This window comes from Lithobates pipiens, unplaced genomic scaffold (assembly GCF_037356315.1).
Source record: "Lithobates pipiens isolate NorthernLeopardFrog02 unplaced genomic scaffold, aLitPip1_a1.2 Scaffold_18, whole genome shotgun sequence".
NCBI lineage: Eukaryota > Metazoa > Chordata > Amphibia > Anura > Ranidae > Lithobates > Lithobates pipiens.
The window spans coordinates 151699740-151718699 of NW_027507758.1; the positions used below are offsets into that span (position 1 = coordinate 151699740).

The 18960-nt window shown below is 43.8% G+C and overlaps 1 protein-coding gene across 1 annotated transcript in view; it reads left to right on the forward strand.

Moving 5' to 3' along the window:
- Window positions 1-18434, forward strand: part of TULP4 (TUB like protein 4) — a 292811-nt gene extending 274377 nt beyond the window's left edge. The window contains exons 13-15 of the mRNA XM_077486273.1: window positions 1016-1159; window positions 1993-4565; window positions 17909-18434. Of these exons, the coding sequence (XP_077342399.1) occupies window positions 1016-1159; window positions 1993-4565; window positions 17909-18025 (2834 nt within the window). The 3' untranslated portion in view covers window positions 18026-18434. The remainder of the gene's footprint in view (window positions 1-1015; window positions 1160-1992; window positions 4566-17908) is intronic.
- Window positions 18435-18960: the final 526 nt, after the last annotated feature.

An 18960-nucleotide genomic window follows, 5' to 3' on the forward strand; every position in this document is an offset into this window, starting at 1 on the left:
CAAACACGCCTCCAAGATAACCACTGCCTTGCTAAAGAAGCTGGGGGTAAAGGTGATGGACTGGCCAGGCATGTCTCCAGACCTAAACCCTATTGAGCATCTGTGGGGCATCCTCAAACAGAAGGTGGAGGAGCGCAAGATCTCCAACACTAACATCCACCAGCTCAATGATGTTGTTATGGAGGAGTGGAAGAGGACTCCAATGGCAACCTGTGAAGCTCTGGTGAACGCCATGCCCAAGACGGTTAAGGCAGTGCTGGAAAATAATGGTGGTTACACAAAATATTGACATTTGGGGCCCAATTTGGACATTTTCACTTAGGGGTGTACTTACTTTTGTTTCCAGCGGATTAGACATTAATGGCTGTGTGTTGAGTTATTTTGAGGGCGACAGAAAATGTACACTGTTAAACAAGCTGTACGCTCACCACTTTTATATTGTAGCAAAAGTGTAATTTCTTCAGTGTTGTCACATTAAAAATTATAATAAAATATGTACAAAAATGTTAGGGGTGTACTCACTATTATTACTTATGAGATACTGTACATATGTTGTAGGACAAGTCAACTGAGTCCCTGGATTGACTGATTACTTTGGCATGGAGTTACTGGTTGTCCTTGGCCTGATAGCTCAAAAACGTGTCTCTGGAATTGGAGAAGGCCTTCTTCCTGTCTAATAGAAGATCCTCACAATGGCTGGTAGCCTCTCAAATTAGAGAAAAGTCCTGGAATTTCCATCCAACTGCCCTTGAGTAATAGAAGGAATAGTTTTTCACCCCTTGTGGCACAAAGGCCAACAATTGCCCAGCAGGTGTTGTTTTTACTTCTTCAGGGCCAAAACTTCAAGAGTTGCAAGAGGTTGAACTTTTGATGGATATTGGCCTTCTTAAAGCCTTTTTAACTATATAAATTCCACACAGGGCAAATCTTTTTTTTCTTTAGCAGTAGTTTTTTTTTAATAATTGTAAGAATAATTGACTTTAATATATTCAATATGTTTTGTGTTTTGATGTAGTTATTTATAAAACGAGTTTGCTACACCTTCAACCAAGACAGATGACGATCTACCTTCCGGAAGTGCGGAAAATTTCAATGGATTATATTAATTTGCCTGTATTTAACACAAATGTTTTCAGTGAGGATGAAGATGACTTACCTGGTGAGTAATGGTTCATAGAAATAAGAAAGGACTATTTAATTGTGTTTTATTTTTGCTGTAAGGATACCAGGGAAATATTAGTACATATCACACCAAAGGCAATCTTGTACAGTTCGTAGTAACCAATCCATTCCAAACGTTCATCTTCCCACAGGTACCAAGTCAAATTAGATTTAATTGGCTACTATGAATATTTTGGGACCCATTATTTTATTTTTATTTTTTATTTTTTTTTAGACATATACAGCATATCCTGGTCATCTATTTATATGGTATTGTATCCTGGTAATTTGCCTTAGTAAGTTGTCTTTTACCCTCTCCCTTATTAAAGTCCAGGTAGTAAACTATTTCCCTTCATCTTTGTTCCTGAACCCTGGCTGCCTCTAGCTCTTACTGCACCACTTGGCTTATTCATTTCTATATGTGGAACTGTAATCCTGTGATGGTTGGGAACAGCTATGAGTATAGACCAGCCATAGGAATGAATTGCCCTTAGAATGTGCAGTAGTGGCTGCATGTGGCCGAATGTTTTTACTGCAAGGGTTTTTCCATGCCAGGAAGGGCCACATAGTGAAGATCTCAGGAGCAGGGATGAAGGTAGGTATTTTACTATCTGGGCTTCACTGATTGGTGTGGGACGGAATGTTAAGGGACAGCTTCACTAAAAGTATATTTTTCTGTTGAGGTATCATTTAATTGGGTTCCACTTTTGTTCCTTCTACCATCTTTATTATGTTAGCTAGGATTTGGAATCAACCTTTTAATTAGATGATAAAATAAACTAATTTAGTTATTCTTTCCATTTCCTAAATCAATATTTTCATTTTCTTCAGCAACTGGAACTTCTGGGGCACCTGAAAACAACCCCCCTTGCACTGTGAATATCCCTATTGCACCAATTCATAGCTCTGCTCAAGCTATGTCACCAACTCAAAGCATAGGATTGGTTCAGTCTTTGTTAGCCAATCAAAATGTACAACTAGATGTCTTGGCCAATCAAATGGTAGCTCCTGCTCCTCCGGATCATCCAGTAGAAAATGCTATTCCGTATCCAGCACCAAATAGATATTCCAATCCAGGACAGGTCATATTTGGTGGAGTTGAAATGGGACGCATGTTACAACCCACTCATCCTCCTTTACCACACCCATCACAGGCTACTGTTCAAATGCCGCCTGTTGAAAACAATGAAAGAGACCATGAGCATCCTCAAAAACCAAAACCATTACGTCCAATCCCCCAGTTTGCAGAAGGAGATGCTGTTGTTTTCACCACTGTTCAAGAAATGCAAATAAACAAACTCAATCCTCCACCTCCATATCCAGGAACTATACCAGCTCCTCCAACTTCAGCTGCACCACCTCCACCAATCCCTCAACCTCCTTTGGACCTCTGCCTCAAGAAGGGAGACTTTTCTCTCTTCGCAAGTGGACACTACCAAACGCCACTGGGATATGAGCGTATAACAACATTTGATAGTAGTGGGAATGTGGAAGAAGTGTGTAGACCACGGACACGGATGCTCTGCACACAGAACACCTATACTCTTCCAGGCCCAGGAAGTTCTGCAACCTTAAGGGTTTCTGCAACAGAAAAAAAGATTAAGCAACCATGCACCAGTGCCACATTAAATAGGTTGACTGTTCCACGTTATTCTATACCACCTGGGGATCCACCACCATATCCTGAGATTGCAGCACAGCTTGCTCAAGGAAGAATTGCTTCTCAGAGAATAGACAGCAGTCTTATTCATGCCACGCTGCGCAGAAATAGTCGTGAAGCAACTCTTAAAATGGCCCAAATGACAGATAATCAAAGAGCAACACTGCAACATCCTCCTAAAACAAAAAGCAATGTTGTACCTGGACAGTATCAACCACGACCGCCCACAGCATTATACACTTGCAGCCAATGCAGCAGTGGCACTGGAGTAATTAGCAGCAGCATCAGTAATCATAGTGGCAATTTCAGCACTAGTACCATAGGAGCAGGAAATATCCGTCCTGAATTATCAACAGCTTGTGGTCCACAGCAGAGTACCGTTATTGTTCACTCTGCCAGCACAGCCCCTTTAGCATCTCAGTCATCATATAATTTATTAAGTCCCTCTGAAAGCTGTCGAGACAGGACAGACTATATTAATTCTGCTTTTACAGAAGATGAATCCGTTTCCCAACACTGCCCAGTAGAAAAGCCAACCAGGCATTTAAATCTGACTGAGACAGGCCTTACAATAAAGCGGCCCCCACCATACCAGTGGGACCCACTGGTAAGTGAAGATGTATGGGTTCCCCAAGAAAGGACAGCTCATAATACATTGCCAATGCCCCAGAGACCACCCCCTCTAATCCTTGGACAAGGTCAGCATTTAGATATGTCTCGTGTGCCATTTATTTCCCCTAAATCACCCACCAGCCCTATTTCAACATTCCAGACAAATTATGGAGTTGGGATGCCATATAGCAGTGGTTATAATGTCCCGCCTTCTCTCCAGAAAATACCGAAACCTTGCTCTCCAAAGGAAGCTTTACCTCCAGCACAGTTTGTGCAGCAAGAGCCCACTATAGTAGTACAGCCAGCATACCCACCCAATTTGCCTTGCTGTCCCTTGCCGCCAATGTATCCAGGAAGTAGTAATTGCAATGGGTTGCAACTTCCTCCAGTGGCACTACACCCATGGAACACATACAGCCCATGCCCACCAGCCCTAAGTTCACAGTCTACATTACCACCAAAACCTCATTTGTTGCCAGAGAAGCCTGTCATGTCTCCATCTCAGCCAGAGATGCAAAATAATGTGGGCAGTGAAGTCATGGTGGAAACTTCAGATAACTTCCAGGAAGTTCTATCATTAACCGAGAGCCCTGTAGCTCAGAGAACTGACAAATTTCCTAAAAAAAATAGAAAACGTTTAGATAGCAGAGCGGAAGAAGGAAATGTTCAGGCTATCACTGAGGGCAAGGTGAAAAAAGAAGCAAAGACCCTGAGTGACTTTAACTCCCTCATTGCCAGTCCTAGGCTTGGAAGAGAAAAAAAGAAGGTTAAGAGTCAAAAAGATCAGCTGAAATCCAAAAAGCTAAATAAGACAAATGAGTTTCAGGATAGTTCAGAAAGTGAACCTGAACTCTTTATTAGTGGGGATGAGCTGATGAACCAGAGTCAGAGCAATAAGAAGGGATGGAAAACCAAGAGGAACCTTAGGACTGCTAGTGACCTGGATGAGTTTAAATGTCGGAAAGCTAATGACAAAGATGATGGCAGGTTGGGAAGCCAAGGATTTGTCTACGTCATGGCAAACAAACAGCCTTTATGGAATGAGGCAACGCAAGTATACCAGTTGGACTTTGGAGGTAGAGTGACTCAGGAATCTGCAAAAAACTTTCAAATAGAGCTTGAAGGTAGACAGGTATGGAAAAAGTTTGCTTGTATAACATTTCTTTAACAGTGTCATTTATTTTAATCTTTTATTTCTATGAATGTAGTGTGTGTGTGTATGTATATGTGTATATGTATATGTGTATATGTATATATATATATATATATATATATATATATATAATTACACAATGTCTATTCAAATATTGCAGTATATCCCTTACATTGCACTTGTGTTTTTGTAAGAAACATGTGAAGGAGTAGACAGAAATAGATATTATAGTTTCTTCCTCTAGTAAGATTTTAGTTTATTTTGACATCATGCTTAAAAATAAGGCCACATCTGACACAACCTATTTCATCCAGGTAAATAAAGCCAATCTGTAAACATTAAGGGGCCACCTCTTTCCTGCTTCTTCTTGTCCTTGAAATGCTCATTAACAATTCTGCAAGCTGAAATCCTTTTTTTTGTGATTGTTATAAACAGATGATTCACGTTCTGCATCCATTTAAAATTTGCATGTTTCCTAGGCTATCGTACCATTCACCTGCAGGGTTGAACTGCTAAAGAAATGGCATGCATGCATTCCTTTCGCTAACACAAAAAACATTGCATGCTCTTATCAAATACTGGTTTTCCAGCATGACCTTTTGACAGAAGCTGATTGTTAGACCAGCCTCTGATGAACATATCGAAAGTCAGCCGGTTGCTGCTAAACTGGCTTTAGGCTAGTTTACAATTTACCTATGAGGTGAGCAATAAGCATATTTGTCTAAAGGTGAGTCTTAGAAAACACTACAGCCCTGCTCTATTCCTTTCCATTAATATTTTTTTTGGACAAAAGCACAGAGATACTCTGTGTTCAAGTATTTTATTTTCTGTGCACTGGACTTAAAGTCTGTTAGTATTCTTTTAGCAATGTTTTCTTATGACAGTTGATTCCTGTCAAACTAGCTAAGCAGGTCCTGTCAGGTCGTGGCAGATGAATTACAAGTAACACTTCTCCTTGATTGCTAATGAAGAAGCTGAGGAGGCCTGTTTCAGTAAAACATGGTCATTTATAGCAGGGGTCTCCAAACTATGGCCCATGGGACACATTCAGCCCACTGCAAGATTTTGTTTTCCTGGAGCAAAAATATCCCAGCTGGCTTGCAGTGGATGCACTGATGCACATGGTGCATTCACTGCCAGCCAGACTGGTGCATTGACAACCAGCCAGCCGTTACCCTTCCCCAGTGCAGATTTCACCTTTTTTACCACTTTCTGTGGTTTCCTGCTTACATTGTAGGTATCCTAGCAACCAATGACGTGTTGCCCCGCCTCCAGCATGTACAGAAGACCTGCAGAGCAGTAAGGAGAATGGTATGGGGGGGACTCTGATGGGCAGTCCTGGATATAAGAGGGGACTCTGAGCACGCATTGATGTAAGTGGTGACTATGATGGCCACTCCTGGATGTAATTGTGAACTCAGATGGGAATTTCTAGATGTAAGGGGGGACTCGGATAGGCTCTCCTGAATGTAGGGGGGGGGGGGCTTGCTGGGAAATCCTGGATGTAAGAGGGGACTTTGGGAGGAAGTCCTGAATGTAAGGGATACTCTGATGGGCACTCCTAGATATACATAAGGTGGGAATTTTTGTAAAACATTTTTTTTTATTTATTTGCAATATGTCCCTCATTCTAAAAAATTAAGACCCCTGATCCAGGACACAGGTACAGTCTAGGTCTCTATTCTCTTAGAGGATCTGTAAACTGGTTAATGCGCAGTGATCAAGAGTGCACATTAGATAATTTATAGGGCTTAACGTGTTTGTAAACCCCATTCATGAAATTTGGCCTTATTACATATATATCTGTAGTGTTTACGTATCTCTCCAAAGCTTTAAGTGCCGTGTCTTTTTGGTGCTTCGTTCCTCTGTTATCAGCAGAGTCACTTCTGACAAGTTCTCTGACACACGGGATAACGGCAGCTGAAAATTTGTGGAGGGGAGGCAACAAGAGGTAGATTAACAGAGAGCTTGTCTATTCACAGTACAGCTCTGCATGTTCTTTCGTTCCTCTGCCTATGTGGAGTAGGGGGTGTGCCTTTTCCTCCAATCAGCTCTCACACAGTGTAAGCCCAGACTCCACACCCACTGCTCAAACAGGAACAAAGATTTCTAACTTGATCTGCACTTTCCAAAAAATGTAGAAAGGAAAGACAGCAGATATACAGGTAAAACTTATGTAGGGAGATTTTTTTTCTTTATCATACATCACGGGACACAGAGTTGGGCTAATATTCATTACTTACTGTGTTATACCCCATCTCTAGGTGAATGGACACTGGTAGACAAAGTCTTAGACAGGACGTCCGCCCCTATATAACCCCTTCCATACAGGAAGTACTTCAGTTTTTTTTACCAGTGTCTGCAAGGTGGGTGGGCATGTTTGTTTGATTTCTCTAGAGCTCCAGGTCTTTGGTCCCAAAACAGTTCTTAAATGAATCAAGGGATTGACCGATTTGAACCCTTTTTAAAAAACGCTTACATGCTTAAATAAATGGTACCCAAGCCTCTCAAAGAAGACGCAAGGATCCTGCGAGGTTTTGCCTGTAACGTGACCTTCAGGCACTGGACCACTGGTAGTGAAATTCTGGACACCAGAGAGCTAAGGCATTCCTACAGGGTGCTGTACAGGTCCAAGGGAGTGGACCCTAACACATGAAAGGGTACCCAGTCCCTGGAGGTCCCCCAAGTGACAGAACCTGTCGTGATGGGTGAAGATTGGGCTCTTAGTTTCTAAGGCTGCCCTGTACCTGGACGGGTAAGTGAAACCCCCTTATTTACTTATTGAGGGGTGCCCCAGTGATTGTAACAATCTGTCAAACTAGCTAGAGGACACCTGTGTGCAGTGACCTCGGGGGAGTTTGGGCTAGCTGCAGGTGTTTGCAAGAGTACCTTTTCCTTGTTGTTTTGGCTGTTTTTTCCTTAATGGTTGCCCTAGGGTGTGCCATTGCGCATCTTGGTTCACTATGCTGTGGCACCTGCGTTTGCCAGTACCTCCCTTTTTGTGGCTTGCAATGTCTTCAAAAAAAGAGGAGCAGAACTAATACTACAGGGAAGGACACATCTGTGTTGTCAGTAGCTCCTGAGGAGCCTAGTCGAAACCCTAGTTTTGTATCCACTGAAAGACCAGAGGCTTCCGGGGAATCTGAGCCGCTGCGCCTGTCTGGTATGGTGCCTACTGTCAACACTGCTGCTTAAGCCTTTTCACCAGATGATCCGTCCTCAGCTCTAGCCGGGTTAGAGGACAGGATTGCTGACATGCTTGCCTCCATATCGCAGGATGGCAAGAAGCCTGACAGATCCCCCTCCCCTGATCCTCCTAACTAAGAAGGAATGGGTTGATGATGGGAAACCGCAAAATGTCAAGGATTCTTTGGAGAGAGCCTAGCAGATGAGTCTGCTTCTGAGCAATCTGGGCCAGAAGATGTCCAGTTGGTATCAGCATTTCAGTCGCAGAGGCTTTTGGTCCAGACTCTTACCGAGATGGTTTATTCTGCCTTTAAGTTACCTCCCACAGAAGTTTCTGAGCCCCCTGGTCCTCTTTGGGGTCCCCAAGGCCTCCTCAGGCCGCACAGGCTTTTCCTTTTGCACCCACTGTTGGAACAGGCGGCGTATGCTGATTGGGAACCTGACAGGATTTTCATTCCTCCTAAGAGGTTTTCCCTTTTATATCCTATGGAGGAAAAGCTTGTTAAGAAATGGAGCATGCCAGCTGTAGATGCGACAGTGTCTTCCTTAAACAGAGCTTAACTTGTCCGGTGGATAACGCACATGGCTTGAAGGACCCGGTTGACAAGACACTGGATTCACTATTAAAGGCTTCCTTTTCTTTGGCCAGTTCAGCTATTCAGCCAGCTGTCGCAGCAGTTGGAGTCTGCCAGTCCTTAACCACTTCAATACAGGGCACTTCCCCCCCTTCCTACCCAGGACAATTTTCAGCTTTCAGCGCTGTCACACTTTAAATGTCAATTGCGGGGTCATGCAACACTGAACTCAAACTCATTTTTTTTATAATTTTCTTCCCACAAATAGAGCTTTCTTTTAGTGGTATTTGATCACCACTGGTGTTTTTATTTTTTGCTAAACAAACTAAAAAAGACAGTTTAAAAAAAAAAAAAAAGTTTTATTTTCTCCTTCACTGACGGGCACTGATGAGGCTGCACTGGTGAAGCGGCACTGTAAAGGAAACACTAATATGTAGAATTGATGGGCACTGATATGCTGCACTGATGGGCGGCACTGATTGGCACTGACAGGCAACACTGATGGGCACTGACGGGCAGCACTAATGGTTAGGTACTGACAGGCAATACTTTCATACATCAGGGGACACAGAGCATAGTAGTTACTATGTGGGTTATAGGGCCACTAATAGGTGATGGACACTGGCACGCCCTAAGGCAAGAAGTGTACTCCCTATATAACCCCTCCCACTACTGGCAGTCCTCCGTTTTTTTCGCCAGTGTCTAAGGTGTTGGTCACGAGTAAAGATGTGCTGTGCTGAGCTCCACTGGAAGCAATCCTTGCTGGGGCTAGCCATGCTGACTGGATCCGTTCAGAATGTCCTTTTATGGGCCTAAGGAATGGTACCTGGGCCTCGTGTCCTAAGAAGCAAGGTTTTGCTTGTGAATGCTTCTCTTTTTAGAGAGCTGGACTCTGGGATCCAGTACTTTTTGGTAGTAAGGCCATGAAGTTTTTACTGGCAGGGTGCTGTTGCAGGTCCAGGATTGTGGGCAACCTCTAGGTTCCCCTGTTCCTGAAAGTTTCCTGAAGGTTTCGGAGCCCACCGTGAAGGATGAAGTTTGGGTTTATCTCAGATAACCCTACGGTGAGGAAGGTAAGTGGAGATTTTCTTATGAATTTCTCCTTTTAAGTTAAAATGTTGTCATGCCTATGTGTCACCACCGGGGGCTGTATTGAGCACTCCCCACCTGATGCTGGAAACAGCGCTGTGTCAGAAGCCTTCATTTCCTTCTTTCCTCTGGCCAGAGCAGGCAGATCCTCTGGTAAGAAAAGGGGGGACTGGGTTCTCCTCCTGCGCCCCAATGTTGAAGTTAACCCCTTCGGGTTAACTATATGCCAAAAGCATTCCTTTTTTTGAAAAAACAGACCGTGCGGCCGCTCAGTGGTGGTTTTTACCCTACCGCCATATCAGCTGTTTGCAGGGCGCTCGAAGTCCGGCGCTCACGCGGGAAAACGCTTTCTTTTGAAAGATGGGGGGCGCAATTAGCGCAGGGACAGGGCTAATAGTGTCAGATACCGGCCGCACGTGGAGAAAGTTTTTAAAGCACTGTATGTGTGGCGCTGCTGGCTGTGGAGGAACACATGAGCAGGAGGTGGCTTGCTTCAGGTTCGGTGACGCAGGTATTTCCCTTTGACACATTACTTTACCAGGCTAGGTATTAATAGCAGCTTATAGCGCTGGACTATAACCTAGCAGTGTACATTCTTTTTGGTAGTGCCTCTGCTTTTGTGCTTCAGGCTATGAGTCGAAGAGGGACCAGGAACTCCTCTAAAGGTTCTAAAGGGTCAATGGTTTCACAACAAACTAAATCCATTTCCAAAAAAAGTCATCCTCCTCTGAGAGTGATGCGGCCGGTCAGATTGAGCCGTCAGGGAAGACTGTTGCAGCTGCACTGGACACTTCAGTCCCTGTATATATCACACAGGAGGTTTTCACTTCTACTATTTGTAATTTGGAAAAGAAGATTGATGCTATGATATCTCTCCATAGTGGGTCTAAACGTAGCAGATCCCCATCTAGTGCTCAGGACTCTCTTATTGAGGTTCAAGGGGCAGGGGATCAGGAAAATCTTCCAAGAGATTTGGAAGATGCTAATATATCCTCTTCTGAGGATCCTAATATAGAGGGAGTAGCATCACAAGACAGGTTGCTTGTGCACTCTCTTACTAAATTGATTTGTTCAACCTTTTTGCTGCCTGCAGCGCAGGCTCATGATGAACCCATCTCTTGGGATCATTAAAACCTCCCCCATCTAGGGATGCTTTTCATATTCATTCATGGCTAAAAAAGATTATGTATTCTGAATGGGAACATCCGGATAAACAATATTGTCCTCCTAAGAAATTCTCCACACTTTATCCTATGGAAGAGGATTTCTATAAGAAGTGGGGGGTTCCAGCAATTGATGCTGCAATTGCCTCAGTGAACAAGTCTCAGGTGTCCGGTGGATAATGTGCTAATGTTAAAGGATGCGAAAGATAAAAAGTTGGAACTTCTTTCCAAAAACAATATGTCTTTCGCAAGTTCAGTAGCGTAGCCGGTTCTTGCGACAATTGGTGTATCTCAGTCCATTAAGGAACAGTTTGTGGACATACTTAAGATTCTGCCTGATCAGTAGGCCCAGCAATGGGCTGGTTTATCAGTCGCACTATGTTTCACAGTAGATGCTATGAAAGATTCTCTCATTCAAGCCTCACGGCTTATGCTTGGACTAGTGCATTCTCGCAGATTTCTGTGGCTAAAAATTGGTCAGCCGAAGCACCATGTAAAAAAACTCTTGGCCAGTTTCCCCTTTCATGGGGAACAGCTATTTGAAGACGATCTGGATAAATACAGCCAAAGGATCTCTAATGGGAAAAGCTCTCTTTTACCAGTAAAGAAGTTCAAACATTTCTCCTTTAAGCGCGCTTCCTCACCTGTGTCGGGGGCATCAGCCTCTAGGCAGTCTCAATGGCCTCAACCGTCGGATTCAAGGGGAAGACCCCAAGGGCAGCACCAGGGTCAAAAGAGTTCTTGGGGCAGAAAGCCCACAAAGCAGAATGCTAAAGCCTCCTTATGAAGGGGCGCCCCCGCTCGCTCAGGTGGGGGAAGGCTTCTGCAATTTTCAAAGATCTGTCAGGAACAATGTCAAGACAGATGGGTGTCTTTTTCAGTGTCTCTAGGTTACAAACTAGAGAGAGTTTCCGTCTCCTCATTTTCTAAGATCAAATGTTCCCAGGGATCCAGAGAAAGAGTCTCTTTCTAGCTGTGGATCATCTATTATCCCAGCTGGTGATATCAGAGGTTCCCTTAGAGCAGGGGTGTCGAGACTTTTTTCAAAGAGGGCCAGATTTGATGAAGTGAACATGGATGAGGGCCGACCATTTTGCCTGACATTCTTAGAACCATTAAAATTCGGTCTAAGTGTGTTCATTCGAGCACTAATACACTGCCCAACAAGAATTCTCTTCCCTTAGGCCGCGTACACACGCGGGGACTGTTCGCCCAACTTTGACCGCTGAACAGTGTTTCGGCGGACAGTCCGCCCGTGTGTGGGCTTTCAGCGGACAGTTTCAGCGAACAGTCTGCTGAACAAAGTTTTTCGGAAATTCCGAAAAACTGTCCGCTGAAACTTGGTTTCAGCGAACAGTCCCCTCGTGTGTAGGCTTGTTCGTCAAACTAAGTTCCGCGCATGCTCAGAAAGGATTTACACGCCGAAAGTTGTAATGCAGTGTATAGGACGTCGTATTTTCCGTCCCGTCGTACGTGCCGTTCACGTCATCGCGCATGGTTTCAGCAAACTGTTCGTTCGTCGTGTGTGGGCAAGTCCGTCCATGCTAATTTTGAGCGGACTGTTCGCTGAAACTGTTTGACGGACAAAGTTGAGCGAACAGTCCCCGCGTGTGTACGCGGCCTAAGTCGCGCTCATTCCCGACACACAGACGAATGCTCTGCTCTTTAGGAGTACAGTTAATTCTTAATGGTACCCCACACATTGGAAAACGTGGGGTGCTTTTGATGCAGTGCAATAAAAAAAAAGCTTGGGGTCTTCTTTCCCTGCATTTTTGTGGGTAGGGAAGCCCTACACGTAGCACGCAGCCACACAGATGTGAACCAAGGGCTTGTTCACATGTCATGTTGGAGGGTGCAGTAAAACCACATGGTTAAGCTGTTTTTACCTCCCCCAAGTTCTCTCCCTTTAGCTGCAGAGGGAGCAGCTGGGGGTATACCCAGGGTGAATGGGTCTGCACTTCAACTACCCCACAACTGTGTGGATTGCACAGTTGCGGTATAGCAATGCTGCATTTAAGGGCTTAAAACAGGTGGTGAGGAGGCAACATAATGCATCTTTGCCGCCTTTCAAATGCCTCTGAAAGTGATCTGTGCATGGATTGCTTTTCAGAGGAGCAGCATTCCTGGCTGCTATCACACACAAGCCCTACAAAAGCAGTTCTGATGGTACAGGAATGGGGGGGGGGGGGGGTTCTGGATTAAAATTAACATATACACACACACACATACATACACACAGACAACAGGATTCAAAGATCTGTATCGGCACTTAAATATCCGATCCTTTCGCATGGAGTCAATCCGATCAGTTTGATCCTGCAAGGAGGGGAGTTTTTTCCCTCAATCAATATCAAAGATGCATATCTCCATGTGCCAATATTTCCCGCTCACCAGAAATCTGCTTTTAATAGATCATTCAGTCTCAGGTTTAAACCAGAGTCTGATCACAGCTGTAAACTACCTGGAATCTCTGGGTTGGATACTCAACCTAGAAAAATCCTCCTTAAAACCATCAAGGAGATTACAGTACTTGGGGCTGGTCATAGATACCATACAGAAGAAGGTATTCTTACCCCAGACAAGAATCAGTTCCATTATAGGACTAATTCAACTTATCAAAACAAAGAAAAAACCTTCAATTCGGCTGTGCAAAGATTCAGGCTTTGGATTTTCCAATACGCTTGGCTCCAGACATACGTCAGAGCCTAAATTGGTGGTTGATATCCAGCAACCTCCAAAAGGGGAAATCTTTTCTGCCAGTATCCTGGAAAGTGGTGACAACAGATGCCAGCCTTCTAGGCTGGGGAGCAGCCCTGGAAGAAGATTCTGTCCAGGAGAGATGGTCCAAGTCAGAAAGGACCTTGCCTATCAACATTTTGGAGATTCGGGCTGTACGTCTGGCCTTAGAATCTTGGATGGTCAGACTACGGAATTGTCCTGTCAGGATTCAATCCGACAATGCCATGGCTGTGGCTTACATCATTTACCATGGGGGCATGAGAAGTCGTACAGCCCAAAAAGAGGTGAATCGTTTTCTAGCTTGGGCAGAACACAACATTCCTTGCCTATCGGCGATTTTCATTCCAGGAGTAGAAAATTGTCAGGCAGACTACTTGAGTCGCCAAAAATTATTTCCAGGGGAATGGTCTCTTCACCCATCTTCCTAGCGATATGTCAGAAATTGGGTATTCCGGGCATGGACCTGTTCGCGCCCAGATTCAACACCAAAGTCAACAACTTTGTGTCGAGAACAAGGGATCCGCTAGCATGTGAAACAGATGCATTAGACTTCCCATGGGATCAGTTGTCACTGATCTATGAGTTTCCTCCAGTTCTGCTACTTTCGCGTCTTCTCCACAGGATCAAGCAGGAACGAAAGGAGTTAATTCTGGTGGCCCAGAAGATCTTGGTTTGCCGAGATCATAAAGATGGCGGTAGGAGTCCCTTGGACTCTGCCATTATGGCCAGACCTTCTCGTACAAGGTCCGGTATTCCATCCTACCTTACGAACGCTAAATTTAACGGTTTGGCTATTGAAACCCACATTCTAAATGATCGTGGGTTATCTCCTTCAGTAGTGTCTACTTTGGTTAATGCCAGGAAGCTGGCTTCCAGAATCATTTACTATACAGTCTCGAAGACATATGTTTCTTGGTGTGGATCTAGGGGTTGGCACCCCAGGAAGTATGTCATAGGTAGGATCCTTGATTTTCTGCAAATGGGATTAGAAATGAAGCTAGCCTTGAGTACTATCAAGGGCTAGATATCAGCCTTGTCTTGCTTCCCACTCTCTGGTGCGTAGCTTTATACAGGGGGTAACAAGGCACCTCTAAATCCTTGGGATCTAAATTTGGTCTTTTCGGCTTTGCAGAGTCAGCCTTTTGAGCCTTTATGGGAAATTCCCTTGGTTCTTTTGACAAGAAAGATACAGTAATCTTTTTGGTTGCCATTTCTTCTGCTAGAAGAGTATCGGAACTAGCGGCTCTATCTTAAGAGCCATATTTGATCATGCATAAGGATAAGGTGGTTTTGCGTCCTCATCCTGAATACCAAATGTGGTGACAGGTTTTTATTTAAATCAGGATATTATTCTTCTTTCTTTCTTCCCAGAGCCTCAATCTAGGGAAGAGAAGGCACTACATTCCCTTGATGTAGTAAGAGCAATCGGAGTCTATTTAAAGGCAACCGCTCAGGTCCCCAAAACAGATGTTTTGTTTGCACTGCCAGAAGGTCCAAAAAGGGGACAGGCAGCATCAAAATCGACTATTTCCAAATGGATTCGTCAAGTGCTTGTTCAAGCTTAAGGCTTAAGAAGTTTCCTTTTCATGTTAAAGCACACTCAACCAGAGCGGTTAGTGCCTCTTGGGCGGTGCATCATCAAGCCTCTATGGCTCAGATCTGTAATGCCGCAACTTGGTCTTCAGTTCATACATTTACCAGATTTTATCAAATCGATGTTAAAGGTCATTAGGATATTGCCTTTGGGCGCAGTGTACTGCAGGCTGCAGTAGGAGTCCTTGGGCCTCCTTTTTGCCCTGCTTTTTTGCTGTGTCTCCCTCCCTTCAGTTGCCATTGCTATGGCTATGGGACATCCCACATAGTAACTACTATGGCTCTGTGTCCCCTGATGTATGAAAAGAGCTTAACAGCTTACCTGTAAAAATCCTTTTCTTTGATGTACATCAGGGGACACAGAGGTCCCTCCCTTCTTGGTATACACTTGTATTACTTGGCTGCAAAACTGAGGTAATGGGAAGGGTTATATAGGGAGTACACTTCTTGCCTTAGGGCGTGCCAGTGTCCATCCGTGGCCCTAAAACCCACATAGTAACTTCTATGGCTCTGTGTCCCCTGATGTGCATCAAAGAAAGGGATTTTACAGGCAAGCGGTTTTAAAAATCCTGTTTTTCTCCTTCAGTGATGAGGCTGCACTGAAAAGGAAACACTATTATGTAGAATTGATGGGCACTGACGGGCAGCACTAATGGTGAGGTACTGACAGGCAATACTGATGGACACTGATTGGTATCTGTGAAGGGCACTGACAGGTGTTACTGATGGGCACTGACTGGCAGCTGATGAGCAGTGATTGGCAGATGTGGCGGGCACCTCTGATGGGGCTGAGCTGATAATCAATGAGCAGATTATCAGCGCAGACCCCCTCTCTTACAGGAGAGCCGCCGATCGGCTCTCCTTTCACTGCAAAACGAGGAAAATTCTGATTACAAGCTATGATTAACTGACATAGGCTCTTTACCACGATCGAAGTTGCGGTGTGTCAGAGTGACATACCACACCACCCATCGCCACGCTGCATGCCCCCCCAGGGTGTGGATTATCCTGCTAGACATCATATGACATCCAGTCAGGATAATTTAACCACTTTGCGCGCGTCATTCTGTTATATGGTGGACGGGAAGTGGTTAAAGGATCAAGTCAGACGGCCTGACAAGCCTAACAAAGAGGATCCTGCTGAAAGCAGAGCAGAGCTACCTCGAGCGCTGTGTTTTGCTGTAGATGCCTTAAAGCAGTGGTTCTTAACCCTTTCCTCAAATACCCCCAACAGGCCATGTTTTGGGAATTTCTCTTAGATAAAATAGCTGTGTAAAACACCAAGCCATTTACTCTGATTTAAACCACCTGTGCAAGATAAAGGAAAACCTGCAAACATGGCCTGTTGGGGGTACTTGAGGACAGGGTTGAGAACCACTGTCTTAAAGGACGTGATACAGTAAGTCTCTCGTTTAGCTCTCCTGTCTGTATACATGTGCAGACTTCTATGGCTTAAGAACTGGTCAGCTGAAATTCCTTGTAAGAAGTTATTGGCAGGTTTCCCCTTCCCTGGGGAACATACGTTTGGTGGTGTTTTGGACAAATATATCCAAAAGATTTCTGGAAGGAAGAGTGATCTACTTCCGGTGAAGAGAAGGACCAGGTGTCCCTCGTTTAAAAACTCAGGGACCGCTTCCTCAGGTGTCTCAGCGCCAAAGCAGTTCCGCCACCAACAGGGAACTGGAGCCCGGGGCAAGCCGCATGGCTTGAGCAGTCGCTGTAAAGATTGTTTCAGTAGTCTTTTGAAACTCATAAAGTAGGGGGCCAAATCTCAGAGGCAGCACTGAACTATCAAATACTGCCTTAAAAGAAACCTGCTTTATGATCAGTAGTAGGAGTTTTGTGGGGGGTTTTCCACTTTCATTCCCTTCTTTGGTGTCTTTCAATAATGGTATGTTTAGAATCCCGAGCTCAGTAGTTGCCCTTGCTGTTTTGTATGTAAAGTGTTGTTTACATAGGCCTATTATGTTGTGTTCAAATAGATCCTTTCCAGTTCTGGATCTATGTCCAGATAACTGCTAGTTAAAGTGTATGTAAACCCTAACTACTTTTATTTGCTACCGTCTTGTCTGTAAAGTACATACTTCTGTGTTATCTCAGATAAATAGCCCTCTTGGTTGATATCTTGGGACCACAGAACCATTAATCTCTTTGCTGTGTACAATCGGATAGATGGGTTTGAGTTGGTTCGCAAAAGAAAACAGTACAGGGCTGACACCGCTCAGTGCACAAAATGTGTGTTGTCAGCCCACTACAGGACTGAGCTGCATTTTTGGTAGCTCAACTGGTATTTTTCTGTACTTGCAGAGTTTTTAAAAGAGAAGTACAGGCAAAAAAAAAAAATTCTGAATCACACAGGTGGATGCAGCATCAGTTATGAGCAATCAAACAGCACCGATCGCTGGGTTCTCAGGGCTCCCTGAGCAGAGAGCCGGTGGCTATGAGTGGCTGTCTTCTGGTGCTGTGAGAGTTAGCAGCCGTCCTCTCTTCCATTTATTGCTCATATTGCTACTCTCTCACAATGCTTCATGTTCTTCCTTAAAGTAATTGTAAATCTTCATGTTTTATGCTTTTTAAATAATAAACATGTTATACTTACCTGCTCTGTGCAAAACCATTGCACTAGCTACCCCAATCCTCCTCTTCAGGTGTCAATTGCTCCTGGCTGCTCCTCTTCAATTAGTGCCACCACAGTGCCACTCCCTCCTCATAGGATTTGATTGACAATCTGCCGTGTGAGGAAGGATCCACTGCTCTGGGGCACAGCGCAAGATTGGGATCAGGTAAGTATAAAAGGGGGTCCTGTTGCACAGAAGGTTTTTTTTTTAGCCTAATGCATAGAATGCATTAAGGTAAAAAGCCTTGAGCCTTTAGAAACATTTTAATCTGTCCAAAAAAAACACATTTTTGGTTTTATTGTAAATCTTATGAACTAACGTTTTGAACTCTTGTTTACGTTTTTTTTTTTTTTTGGCAGGTAATGCAGTTTGGAAGGATCGATGGCAATGCCTACATTTTGGACTTTCAGTATCCCTTTTCAGCCGTCCAAGCCTTTGCAGTTGCTCTGGCTAATGTGACTCAGCGTCTCAAATGAGTCCAGTATGGGCTACTATGTGGACATGTCATCTGTTCTTTGAACAGTGGATAAACCAATATTTTAGTAACATAAACAGAACAAGCGGTAAAGCATTTCAACTGGAAACAAGACATGACTGCCTATGTGAAGGCACTCTGTGTGTATTTTTTTTTTTTTTTTTCGTTTTTTTACATGCAATATAGCTGAGGATGGTTGAACGGGAGCCATTTCATGCTACGGTGGGAACGTGGCTTTTGACTTGTATTGATGGTTATGTTCTGTTGTGTTTGGTGCAATAGATGTTAGAATATTATGTGGAAAAACTGCCTTATTTATAATAATATTATTTTTGAAAGCCGTAAACTATGTTGTTCATTGATCTTTTTTGGTTTGGAAAAATCACAAAATTAAATGCAACTAAACAATATTTTTAATACTTGAATGCATAAAACAATGGGTACTGAAGGCTGTATAAATATCCTTACAGGTGAGTTTTAGGGTGTTTCTATAACCTGTGAGTTCTGTTAACATTTATTTGTATAAATGCTAGTATTTCGGTATGTGAAAATGTGCTACATTTTAAAACTTTTTGACAAGATGCATTTTTAATTAGATTAGAAAATAACTTTAACAATCACAGGTATGTGGAGACATCCTGAGATGTCTTTACCATGTATTTCATTCTAGAAGCAGATCTGGGCACATTGTGGATAAATCTCGACTTCCAGCTGAGGTTCCAATGCAGTCCAAAATCACACAAGTCAAATTGTCTACCTCTTTGTAAGTCCTGCTGACCAGCAAAGAAAAACAACCTTGGAATTGTTGTGTATGAGGAACGTAACAGTGCTTCTAACTTCAAGTGGATGTTGAGATTAACGTATATTTAGGCGTCTTTGTTCACAGGTTCCAACATTGTGCATAAATGGTTTTGGAATGAAACTTAGCATGTGCAT